The 12,928-nt window shown below is 28.4% G+C and overlaps 2 protein-coding genes and 2 non-coding genes across 7 annotated transcripts; 3 read left to right on the top strand and 1 right to left on the bottom strand.

Annotated features, from left to right (window-relative positions):
* The first annotated feature begins 1,430 nt into the window (after positions 1 to 1,430).
* On the top strand, positions 1,431 to 3,902 carry LOC101250139 (uncharacterized). 4 transcript variants are annotated; one of them, XM_010326252.4, is made up of 4 exons: positions 1,431 to 1,810; positions 2,673 to 2,743; positions 3,318 to 3,520; positions 3,596 to 3,902. In XM_010326252.4, the coding sequence occupies exons 1-4, from the start codon at positions 1,712 to 1,714 to the stop codon at positions 3,604 to 3,606; spliced, it is 384 nt and encodes a 127-aa protein (XP_010324554.1). In that variant the 5' UTR covers positions 1,431 to 1,711; the 3' UTR covers positions 3,607 to 3,902. The 4 variants fall into 4 exon arrangements, with proteins under 4 accessions (XP_010324554.1, XP_004244520.1, XP_004244521.1 ...); XM_004244472.5 differs by having other exon boundaries at positions 1,432 to 1,810; positions 3,318 to 3,507; XM_004244473.5 differs by having other exon boundaries at positions 1,434 to 1,771; positions 3,318 to 3,507.
* Positions 3,903 to 4,758: 856 nt separating this feature from the next.
* Positions 4,759 to 4,840, top strand: TRNAS-UGA (transfer RNA serine (anticodon UGA)). The gene has a single exon. It is a non-coding gene; the product is annotated as a tRNA-Ser (tRNA).
* A 926-nt stretch (positions 4,841 to 5,766) lies between these two features.
* Positions 5,767 to 5,848, top strand: TRNAS-UGA (transfer RNA serine (anticodon UGA)). Its single transcript has one exon. It is a non-coding gene; the product is annotated as a tRNA-Ser (tRNA).
* A 1,272-nt stretch (positions 5,849 to 7,120) lies between these two features.
* On the bottom strand, positions 7,121 to 11,367 carry LOC101249664 (histidine decarboxylase). The gene is made up of 6 exons (XM_004244471.5): positions 11,142 to 11,367; positions 10,169 to 10,397; positions 8,949 to 9,183; positions 8,302 to 8,495; positions 8,078 to 8,214; positions 7,121 to 8,002 (listed from the first exon to the last, which is right to left on the bottom strand). The coding sequence occupies exons 1-6, from the start codon at positions 11,163 to 11,165 to the stop codon at positions 7,424 to 7,426; spliced, it is 1,398 nt and encodes a 465-aa protein (XP_004244519.1). The 5' UTR covers positions 11,166 to 11,367; the 3' UTR covers positions 7,121 to 7,423.
* Between the last annotated feature and the right edge of the window lie 1,561 nt (positions 11,368 to 12,928).

Raw genomic sequence — 12,928 nt, 5'->3', positions numbered from 1 at the left:
TGTATGGGTATAAAACTTCTCATAAGGGATAAATCGAAAATTTATATTAAATGTTTTAATATTTGGAAAGGAAGGTTCATTTTTTTTAATTAACTAAAAAGAAATAATATCATGATATACGAAGAGTATATATTAACATATAGTTGCCAGAAATTAACAAGTCATCATTCTAATAAATTAACAAGGTCTTTATATGATTTTTGAGTCATCCTGACTTTATTAGTCAATTTTTAGAATTAAATCATATAAAATACAAAATAAATTAGCTACAAAAATTGATCATTAGTATATTGTAAATAGCCCTTAGCTAACACATCTTTTGTTAGATTCTGATTGTTGCTAGAGCCTAGATTATTATATCCCCCCTCCCCCCCTCACCTTATATATATATATATATATATATATATATATTATATATATATATATATATTTATATATATATGTATATATTTATATATATATGTATATATTTATATATATATGTATATATTTATATATATATGTATATATTTATATATATATGTATATATTTATATATATATGTATATATATTGGTGCCATGCTAAATTGTGTTCAAAGAGATTTTTTCTTTTATGGAAAAAAGATAAATATACTCGAATTATCGTAAATAGAATGTAGATATTCTTCATCAGACTTGGAGATATTGATATTTCCGTCGTAAAAAAAACTAGAGTATATATGTCCTTCACTCTAACGAAATATATGTATATATATATATATATATATATATATATATATATATATATATATATATATATATATATATATATATATATGTGCCATGCTAAATTGTGTTCAAAGAGATTTTTTCTTTTATGGAAAAAGGATAAATACACTCGAATTATTGTAAATAGAATGTAGATATTCTTCGTCAGACTTTGAGATATTGATATTTCCGTCGTAAAAAAAAAACTAGAGTATATCTGTCCTTCACTCTAACGAAAGACTAAAGTCCACGTGGCGCAATATAATTCGTCAATCCGATATATAATACATGTCGAATCGATAGATAAGATTACGGCACGTGTATGTCAGTTACTATAAAGGGTATATATGATCTACTTTTTGGATGACAAGGACACTAATGTCCCAAAAGTATAACGAATAGTATTTTACACACCATTTACGATAATTTAACGGTATAACTTATCTTTTTTACCTTTTTTTTTGTTGTAAAATATTTTCATGTCTACTCTTATACAAAAGGAAAAAACAACATATCTACGTATAACTTTCAAAATATGTAGTTTATATATATATGAGTTATCTGTATAACAATACAGATATATATGAGTCACTTTTATAATAAAGGTATTAACTCTAAATATAAAGTTGAAGAGTATGTATATTGATTCTAATAAAATCGAACTGAAGAATCGAACTATATAGTAGTATTTTATACCTTACAAGGGGAAAAACAAATGGAAAGATATATGGAGATGGAGGAAACAAAGATTTTCTCTAATGTCCTCAAACCACACACACAAAATTCAACTTCTTTTCACAATAAAACCCCTCTTTTTTTCCCTTCCATATATGGGGTTTTATCCTAAATACCCCATCTACATTATCCCTCTTGATAAAATGGACCAATTATTCTTCAAAGATTTGATTTTTCTTATGTGGGGTTGAGTTTTCTTGAAATTTTAGGGCTTTTTTCCTTGGTGGGTATGTGCCAAGTGAACCAGAGATGAAAAGGTCTGTTGAGGGTTTCAATGGAATTAGTTTTGTTGATGAAGAAGAATCCAAGGTGAAAAAGCTGTTAAATGAGTTATTAGAACTGCAAAAGGTTTAAACTTTTCTTGATTTTTTTATGTTTTTGTGAATACTAATTAGTTTGATTTTTGATTATCTTGTTGTTCCTTTTTTTCAGTAATCCTCATTGTGAACTTGTCTAATTTGAGTTTGGTATTTTACTGTCCTGTTTTTATTTGTTACTTTTAGGTAGTTGTTCTATAAGAATAGTACTCAATAGACTGTGTTAGCTGTGGTGGAGCTAGGAATTTGACGAAGGGTGTTAAGGGTGTGCAAAATTAAATGTACGCTAACATTTAACCTTTGTACACTATATAATTTTCCGTTGAAGGTTGTGCACGGAATCACTCTTTGCCTAAGGTGGCTCCGCCTATTTGTAGTAGTAATGCTAGGATTAGTAATGTTGTGATTAGTTATGTCTTGTGACGGAGCGAAGACTATTACTTAGGGGATCAAAATTTGAAGAACTCAACACACTAACTAGCTGAAAGGGGGTTCGACATCTGCTATATATACATAAAAAGTAACTTTGACCATATATAGATAGTATAAAAAGTAATTTTCCATGTATAAGCTAGCTCCGCCACTGATTTGTCTATGCGCTGTTTGGTTAGGTGTATTAAAAAGATAGTTTTGTCTTTAACTATGCTTATCCATGTATTAATAGCCTTTGGATTGCTAAACACTATGGTTTGGCTATGCATTAGTTATATGTAGGCTAAAAATCCCACCAAACAAACGATTAAATAATATCATGACTAATACATGTATTAGATTAGGATTCTGAATTGCTTTTTTACCCTGTGATTATTGACTGTTCCGTAGATGAAGTTGTGTATTCGACTTGATTATTCTGGATGTTAGTTGTGTGATGATGGTGTGGCGATTGTGTATAGGATTTCGTCTCCAAGAAGAGGAAGTTGCAGGCTGCAAAGCTGAAGAAAGAAAGCATTTTGGCTGAAATCCTGTATGATCATAGTTTTCTCAATCCTAAACTAGTTCGATTCTACTATACGAATCCTCTATGACCATTTCGTTCTGTTTTAGCCCGTTTCATTCCAATACTCGATATTTCTTCTTTTAGATACGTATGGGGTTTTCAGGACTCGGAGATTCTCTGTATCTCACACTTATATGCATATATACAATGACCATACCTTGATCTAAACTAATCGGTATTGGCTATTATGGATACTTTTCTTTTCTCTTAACTGATATAAAGGGGAAAAAAGGAATAGAAGAAGAGTACAACAACATAACTAGTGTTATTGCAAAAACTATGTTGCTCGAACTCTCCAAAAGTGTTGTCACATCCATATCGAATTCTCCAAAAGTACACTATTTTTGGAGTATCCGATATGCATCCGTCGTTATTTTTGAAGAGTATAAGCAATATAGTCCATAAGTGAGGTTTGGGAGGATAGAGTCTACACAAACCTCACCCTTGCCTCGATCCATAGACCCTCAGCTAAAATTGAGAGTAGCACACAATACATACAGAAGAGGAGTAATGTCCTAATATCATACTTGTTTAATTTCAGATTCTTAAAGCAAAGGCGTAGGTACTTGTTGAAAAGCCAATCTTCTGATGACGATAATGAAAAAAACATTTCACGTTTTAAAAAAATCTTCGATGCTGAGAATGAAGTCCCTAAAGTAGAAAGATCCAACAGTGGCTATGATGCAGTAGTAGAATCAGCTCGTCCTGCCTTTACCTCAAAGTTCAACTCGGTAACATACTACAGTTAAGATATGTCAAAGATTAGAATGTTCACTGCTGTAAGAGTTATCTAAGTTTAATTGATTATTCATGTTACAGGAACATCATGAAGTTGGATACGAAGAACTGTCAGCAGGCGTGGACGTGTTGAGAATGGAGTGTGTGCCAAAGAATTACTTGATCGATGACAATAATAGAGTCGGAAAGAAGGAACTCTCTTGGCATGGTCAAGTCACATTGAAGGTCTAAAATTCCGATATATCTTTCTTTTAGGAGAGCGATCTCCATAACTTTATCGATATCTTATTCTTGATTCCCTTTTCGTTTCCCTCCTTGTTGCCTCGGTGAAACACACTAACTTGGAGCATGCAATATATGAAGTTGTCTAATCTTTTTCTGGGCATAACTTATCATGTATTAGCCATGTGCAGTTGTGTAGTTTGATATTGTGTCTTCAAGTGTCTACGATGTGATACACTAGGTGATTTCTTCTTATCTGTCAAAAACTTGTCTTGAGGGACAGAGTTATCTAGTACTTGTGTTGGTGGTTGCTAGAAGCTACACAATGGAACAATCGAGATGTGGCCAAGCTAGCTCGAGCACCACCTTCATGCTTCACCCTCTTTATCGATTTAGGAATGGTTGTATTGGATTGTACATTTTGCTATCAATGCGCTTCGCCGTCCTCCAAGCTTGTAGTTGTTGTACACACCATTGTTGTGTATATACTTCTTTATATGCAGCTTAAGAATACTTATAGAAAAGAGGATATTTGAGACTCGGAGGCGAAGTCGTGATTTAAAACTTATGAATTCTAATCGCAATAGCTATTAGATTCTCATAAACTTTTGTACATAAAACTTTGGATCATAATAATTTTTTTTGCTATGAAAAATTGTTAGGGTAAAGATAAAAAGCTTAAAAATGTTTTCTTGTTTTTCAAAAAAAAAAATGATTACATAAATTGAATCAGATGGAATATATTTGATAAATAAGTCTTGAAGTAAAATTCACGTGCAACAATTTCCTTCAAAAATGAGGAAAACGACTTCAAGTTCTACGAGTGATATTCCATATTGATTGTATCTTTTTAACACATCAACGTCATTTTCCCATCCACCCTATCTAGCCCTCATTCCCACCGCCACCCCCATCTCTCTTACTATATATTTATCTCGATTAGATATAAATATTTTTCTTTCATACCGAACAATACCCTAAAATTATTTTTGTTTATAATGTTGTCAATTTTAAACAATAATGTCAATATGTCCGAGTGGTTAAGGAGACAGACTTGAAATCTGTTGGGCTTCGCCCGCGCAGGTTCGAACCCTGCTGTTGACGTTCCTTTTTTTCGTGTGTCTACTTATTCAATTATATATATATATATACAATAAAAAATGTAATTTTTTGGCTTGGACTTTCTTCTTATTTTTCATTATTTTTTCCTTTTGTTCTATTTCTTTTTTTTAATATGTTTTTGTTTAGATTTATTAGAGCCAAATATACCTGTTAACTTTGTGATTCAGAGAGATTAGTATATTCTTTGTTAAAATAGCGAATGTTGTCTAACAAATGGTGTATATTTATTCGTTGTTAGACGATGAAGGTATACACTACTAGAAACAAAAAGGATATATAAGTTTTCATCACGAATCAACAGAAAATTTGAGTTATAAAACATGCATGGTTTCCCACCTTAATATTTTCTCCAAATCAACGTACTGGAAAAATGCATGGTAGAAAATAAATCCCCGTTGAAATATTTTGAAGGAAATCCTTTTTCTTCCGCAAATTATGTGATTCACTTTTTTTTACTCAATCTCAAAACTAACTCAATCATTTATACGTTTATACCTAATAAATTATCTTTAAAACACTCATTTTATCCTTAATGATCTAATTACCTACATGTAGTCTCACTAATTAATAATTTAATACCATATTTCAAGTCAGATATATCTAGATACATATATTTTTGTTATTAAATACACTCTGAATTATATATATACATAAGGAGAGATGCATGGAGAGAGAAATGCGAGCGAGAGAGGGAAAGAAGAAAGCAAGAGAGTTTGTGTATCCTAGAGCCAGCGTATCTCAGATACATGTAAATATGAATCCACGTGGATACAATATGTATCTCAAGCAGAAGTTTTCCACTATTTTCTACCAAATATTTCTACTTCATTTTGAATATAACAAGTTATTTAATACATATTTTTATATTAATATATATATTATATATGTTGTCAATTGTAAACAATAATGTCAATATGTCCGAGTGGTTAAGGAGACAGACTTGAAATCTGTTGGGCTTCGCCCGCGCAGGTTCGAACCCTGCTGTTGACGTTAATTTTTTTCCCGTGTATCTACTTGTTCAATATATATATATAAATTTTTTTCGTGTATCTGCTTGTTCAATTTTATATATATATATATATATATATATATATATATATACAAATTATAAGAAAATATCTACAACAACAACAAAAAAATTGAATAGAAATTTCTTTATTTTACTCGAGAGACAAAAAATTACAATCACCTTGAAATAATATGCAACCCATCATCGTTAGTCTAAAATAACTAACCACATCTATGAAGAGGTCATTGCTTACTAAATCATATATTAATCTTCGAACGTAAAGAAATAAAAAGTACCAAAATATTTAAAAAATTATATAAATTTTGTTTGTTCACCAAACATTTCATAGAACATCAAACTTCAATTAATTATTTGTTTGTTATCTTTAAATATTCAAAGAAATATACTATAAGTTTTTTACTTTTAAAAATAAATATAATATAAATCAACTAAGTAATTAACATTAATATAAAACGAAATGATGAACATTTCAAAATATTTGGAGGGTTCAATTATTCGATTTTTCAACTAAATATGTGTCTATCAGAAAAAAAGAAAAATATTTGAATTTTTAAACTCTAGTGGAGATCCTCAAATTATGCCAATTTTGAGAGTCAATGGATTGACCCCTTCTATCTATAATTAATTAATATATAATATTCCGTATTTTAATAAAATAAATTAACATCCATTTGGGAAAAAAAAAATTATTCCTTAAATAAAATACTTATATGGAAAGATCTCAATAGAATATCCTTTTTAATCTGATCTCTTTGAATTCTATATCCAATTTTTTTTAATCAGATCAATTATTTTTTTAAAAAAATAAGTATTTACGTAATCTTCTCATATTTAAAGAAATAATTGATCAAAATAATGAGTCGTGTTGATATTGACACATCTAAGAATACTTCTAGTTGGATGGTAAAGTTCAAGAAATAGTTTTCGCAAAATGGTGTTGAAAGTAAAGCAAAAAAACTTACGGTGAATTATCATTGATATCGACATATCTGATATTACTTCTAGCTTGACGATGAAGTTCAAGAGGTAGTTTTACAAAAAAGCTTATGGTGAGTCACCATTGATATCGACATATGATCAGATACTACTTCTATCCGAATGGTGAAGTTCACTAAGTAGTTTTGAAAGACATAAAAATTTATACTGAATCACCACTAATATCGACACATCTGATACTACTTCTAGTTGAGTAGTTTTGCAAATTGATGTAATTGAAAGTAAGGCATAAAAGCTTATGGAATAATTAACACTTCACTGTATCTTAAATTTTACACACATTTTATAGCTTTATTTATATATCTAAAAGACTCACTATATCTTAAATTTTTATCAAACCATGCATCTCCCACAACATAAGTACATTATATAATGTGGTAGAATACTAATACTACATGTAGAATACAATTTTCTTTGAAAGTTGAAAAATAAAAAATGAAGACATAATATAAGTTACACATTACAAAATGCCATGTCTATAAAAAGACACACTTAGTAGCAAATATATATATAAAAAAAAAATTGATTCTCATAGCCCTCTATGGGATAATAAAATCAATTTTGTGGTAAGAACAAGTACAATTTTGAGCACCAATATCACTAGCAACACAAGGAGGACTAATTCTTCCATCTTGATACCATTTTTTCCTTTGTTGAAGCAAATCATTGATAAAACCATCAAGAGTTTCTCTAGTTATGCCTGGCATAACAATAACATGTGCCATATCTCTCACACAAGATAATTGCCAACGACGAACGAATTCATGGTCACGAGGCCTCTCGAGGACAACTATGATGCTAAGCTCATTCAGCATGACACTGATTCCTGCTTGCTGAAGACGGTCTTTCAAGTACTTAGCATTGTCAAAACATCTCTTAACGTCTTTCTGAAAACCAATTTGACCTTTAGCACTTAAACTGTACCATAAGAAGATCGGAGTCAAACCATTTCGACTTCCAGAAATTGTAGCATCCACAGAAGCAATATATTCGACTCTTCTCGAAAGGTTATTAATGTAACTTTTCCTTGTTATTTGTACCCCACAAGGCATTGGACATCCCAAAAACTTATGACCAGAAATTGTCACACTTCCAATTGGCTTCTTGAAAGTAATCATCTATTATAAAATATTAAATGTTAGAGTTTTTTTTTTTAATATTAAACTAATTAGATAAAAAAAATAAAAACTTACATTTTTAATAAAAGGAATAATAAGTCCATTTAGTGCTGCATCACAATGAATATAAAATTGATCTTGTGTATAACCACATTCTTCAAGTATTTGAAGAATAACATCAAGATCATCAACAGCTCCTTTAAAAGTAGTACCTATAATTAATAAAATGAAAATTATTATAAAATGTATAAAGCTTATTATAATTAATTTTAAAAAAATATCTTAATTAAAATATTTACCAATTGTAACATTAATTATCGCTGGTTTTCCCTTATTTTGAAGTAATTTAACTTTCAAATCAGAATAATCGATTTCTCCATTTATTGATGCGTTAATATTTTCAAAATCCATTCTATACATCATTGCTGCTTTAGCCACTGAGTAATGAGAGTCTTTTGATGCATATAAAATTCCAGTTGGAAATAATTCTCTCCTGAAAAAAAAATAAAAAAAATTAGACAAGTCAAAAAAATAAATAAATACTATTACATTTTATTTTAGTTGTTTTCTTTAACTATATTATCTCATTCTTGACATTTTTTCCATTATATTAAAAATATTGACTTTATGATCCCAAAATAAAAAAAATTCATTTAAATATAATATTTATTAGACTTGGTGTTCAATTTTGCATAGTTGTTGAAAAAAGTATTTTGGGCTCACGCACTCAAACTTTAAAAATTAGGATAATCTTTTTTTTATAATTTTCTTGTGTACTAAATTGGTCACCACTCACTCAAACTCAAGAAATTTGTTCACCAACCAAAATATAAATAAATAATCTGTATAATAAAATTAATCTGATCTAATTTAACTATGAAAATTAATGTAAAATTAAATTCTCGCGAATTGAAATGTCAGATATTAGTAAAAAATTAATACTTACCCAACCAAAATGCCATGTAAATTTCCTTCAGTACCACCATTTGTTACGTAGCCCCAATATTGATCTCTTTCAATTTCCCATAAATCAGCAAACCAATTTAAAACAGCCACTTCAAAATCTTTTGAATGAAAATCCACAGTATTTTGAAGAAATGGATCACCACAATTATTTAAATGAAATTGTAAAAGTGGAGCTAAATTAGCATAGTGCTCATAGCATATGTTAACTGGATAACCTGGAAAAAAAAATCAAAAAAAATTCAACAACTCATCATCATAAAAATAAATATATAATTAATTATCGTTATACCTTGTTATGACTATTGTTTATGTGATTTAATAGGTTGTCTATTGTATTTTATCGTAACTATTTTCATTTCGATTATTTATTTTTTTATATTACTTCTGACTGTTTTTCTTCTTGAGATTAGGATTTATCATAAACAATTTACGTTTACTCTAAATATATTGTTGTTATTGTTATTATTATTATTGATTTATTAATTAAATAGTTGATGCGAGTAAGTTTTTACCATGTAAATCGTTATTTTTGACAGAATTAATTATATTTCTGAGATAGTAAGTAATTTTGTCAATTAGCTATAGAGCACATGTCTTTAAAATTATATTTTTCAAGTTTTCAAATTAATAATTTTCATATTAAGAAATTGTCAACCTGACATCGTGGAACGATGTAATTGACCTAAGACTTTATAACCTTCTTGCATGTCAGCATTAGATTATGGACTCGAGCGGTATAATCAATCATTAATATTTATATTAAATTATTTATGTTATTTACTTTTATGTATGTATCAAAAATATTGAATATGTTTTTAACAAAATTCTTGATTTTGCCACTATTGGATTGCGAGTCTTGGGTATACCCTATATAAACACGAATACTTACGCATCAGACCATCCTTTTGTAATAGATATACTATGTACTCGAGTCGTGTAAACAATCATTAATATTTATATTAAGGTAGACTGTCTACATCATTAATAAAAAAAAAATTATGTAATATTTTAAATATTGAATACACCCTTAGTAAAAATCTCGACTTTACTATCGACTGCAACCCTCGCATAGATCCTTTATGAACATGAAATTTTTATGCACCGTACTACTTTTTTTAATAGATAGATAAAAGTACATAATTATCATACTATCAATGCATAAAACTTATAAGCTGACGATATGTAAAAAAGAATAATTACCTATATGATAGTTGATACGTTGCGTAAGCGTATCAATATAATTCATCAATGTACAATCCAAAGTTGGTCCATCATTTTTTCCTGGCTCCGTCACCGAAAGATTCAAGTTTTTTCTTGGTGTTGTTGGTGTTGATGACACCTTAAGTCTCATCATTTCACTAAAATCACCATTTACAATTAATCCAGGTGGTGCTAATCCTCTTGGAGTCACAGCTGATGGCTCAAAGTCCTTGAAAAAAAAAGAACCATACTTTAGAAACATGAACATAATTTTATGTATTCGGTTAGTATTTATTTTAGGGCTTGACTAATTCGAATTAGCACCAGAAAGTCTTATTATATATGTATGTGGCTTGTTGATACTGCATTCATATGAACCTAGTACTTTCGACATGCAGTGTAAATTTATTTGTACTAATTAAGTATAACGTTAAGAATATAATAGGCTCGATGCTAAGAATCTTAAGAACTCATAAAATTTTAATCGTAAATTCTATGCTCCCTACGATATAAAAGTCTATTATATTTCCACGAGCAAGAATTTAAGCCTGAAACGTAAAGGAATTACTTACCGTCCCATCACATTTTGTTGACTAAAGAACCATGCAAAAGACTAAAAATGATAAAAACAAAGAAAAAGTCTTTTGAGTGTTATTAATTTTCTTTTGGTTCATTTGTCCACACAACACAATTAATTTTAGGACATGTATACCAAACTTTCCCATTGATTTTCCAAGAAAAGGAACAAGAAACCATGCATAGAAATGAAGCAAAAAATAAAAATAAAAGATTAACACTCAAGTTATGAAGAAAATCCAAAGAGAATATATTTGATATATTAAGTTTCTTTTAGATGCTAAAAGTATATTAATGACAACAAATTAAATTCCATAAATAGACAAACAATAATTATTACAAAAAAAGAAATTAACAAGAATTTGCAAAGTAATATATGAAGTTGCAAGAATTATACCTTCTCAAATGATAAGCTTCCCATTCTTGAAGCTTATATTTTTAGTTTATTTGTTAGCTTAGAATGGAAAAATAATTGTGATAGAATTATGTATAATATCTTGAGATTATATATAGGTATACAAGTTTGTGGGTTTGGGCACCAACCACAATTTTATTTATTTATTATTTCATTTATTTTATTTTATTTTCACCTTTAAAATCTTTTTATTTTCCACCCTTTCACCTTTTCCTCTTGGTTTCCTTTTTCCCCACTTTTATAAATTCAAATAATAAGTGTTTGAGCACTATTGCAAAAAAAAAAAAAAAGTCATCTTGATTATTATTGATTTGTGGCCAATTTTTGACCTCGTGGTACAAAAGATTTGTTAGACTTTGTTAGCCCTTTTTGTCTACCAAATAAGTTGGTAGGTGAGAATTGATAAAAATTCAAAAAATAATAATCAAATATTATTTCATGCAACAAGTGGTGATGTATATAATCGAGTTTGTAAATTCAATTCATTTCTAATGTGTTATTATGATTTTTTTATTTTTTATTTTATAAATCATATGTTCACCAACTACAAATGGCAAGTTTTTCTATGTTCATAACATGAAATTAGTAATTTTTTGATTTGATGTAATAAAAGTTACAATTACTTTCTAGCTAAATTTTACTCCATCGTATGACAGATAAATAATTTAACTTGATAGTAATTGATATTTAATTATTATTTAATTAATTAACTTTGAGTGTGTAAGTACGTTTAGAGATCTTAACACGTCTTTACTATGTCAATTGGACGATATTTCGATTTACAAAATGATGATCTAAACATTTTACATATTTATAAGTCATATCGTGTCGTATGTCATGAGATATACACGCTTAAAATTGAAATATTTATGTATAATTATATATTATGTCAATAAAAAAAAATATTTCACTCTAGTTTTGACATCTGTCGTTGACCCACACAACTACATTTCTTACCACTTATATTTTGGGAAAATATATACTATAGTTTCTCTATAAATAATTAAAGTGACTCATCATCCCATATATACACTACAAGAAATTCAAAATAATATTTAGCTATGCAATAAATTTGCCACTAATCATTCACTTCCCTCCATATATATATATAACAACAAATTAAAAATAATATTTAGCTATACAATAAATTTCTCACGAATCATTCACTCACCCCAACAAAAATTTTCTCCTATATTTACTTTTATTTTTTCGCTTTAAATTTTACATTTTTATTTAATAAGATATCAAAGTGGATGATTGACTTATTTCATACTAGAAATAATCGCAGGAAATCCTTTGATAATCCAATATCTTTTTAAGAATAGTAATTAATATCAGTATTTTATTATATACTTATATTAATTAATATTTAATATTAGATCTTACGAATATTTATAAGCAATACAACCCCCCCCCCCCTCCTATATATGTATGTGTGTACACGTGTGTGCAAGGTGTAAGAAAATTTTAAATCTTGTTCAAGAAGTAACTACACATATGTTTAAGCAAAAATAAATATTTAACTTTATATATATAAAAATTACATGAGATGATGTAATAATAATTCACTTTTTCTCATTATTTAAAAGAAAATTGTGCGTGAAAGAACAAATTATTCAAGTCAATTTAGTTTGTGGAATATATTTCTTTTCAAACGTGTGATTTTTTTTAATAATCATTATTGATGGTATATGAACATTTGAAAATTGGAGTTCGCGGTCTAAAAATATAAAATATTAATAAAAATTTTAAAATGATATATAAAATTT

The sequence above is a fragment of the Solanum lycopersicum genome, chromosome 8, assembly GCF_036512215.1.
Source record: "Solanum lycopersicum chromosome 8, SLM_r2.1".
Lineage (NCBI taxonomy): Eukaryota > Viridiplantae > Streptophyta > Magnoliopsida > Solanales > Solanaceae > Solanum > Solanum lycopersicum.
Note: the sequence above shows the minus strand (reverse complement) of the source record. Positions and strands in the feature narration are given on the sequence as shown.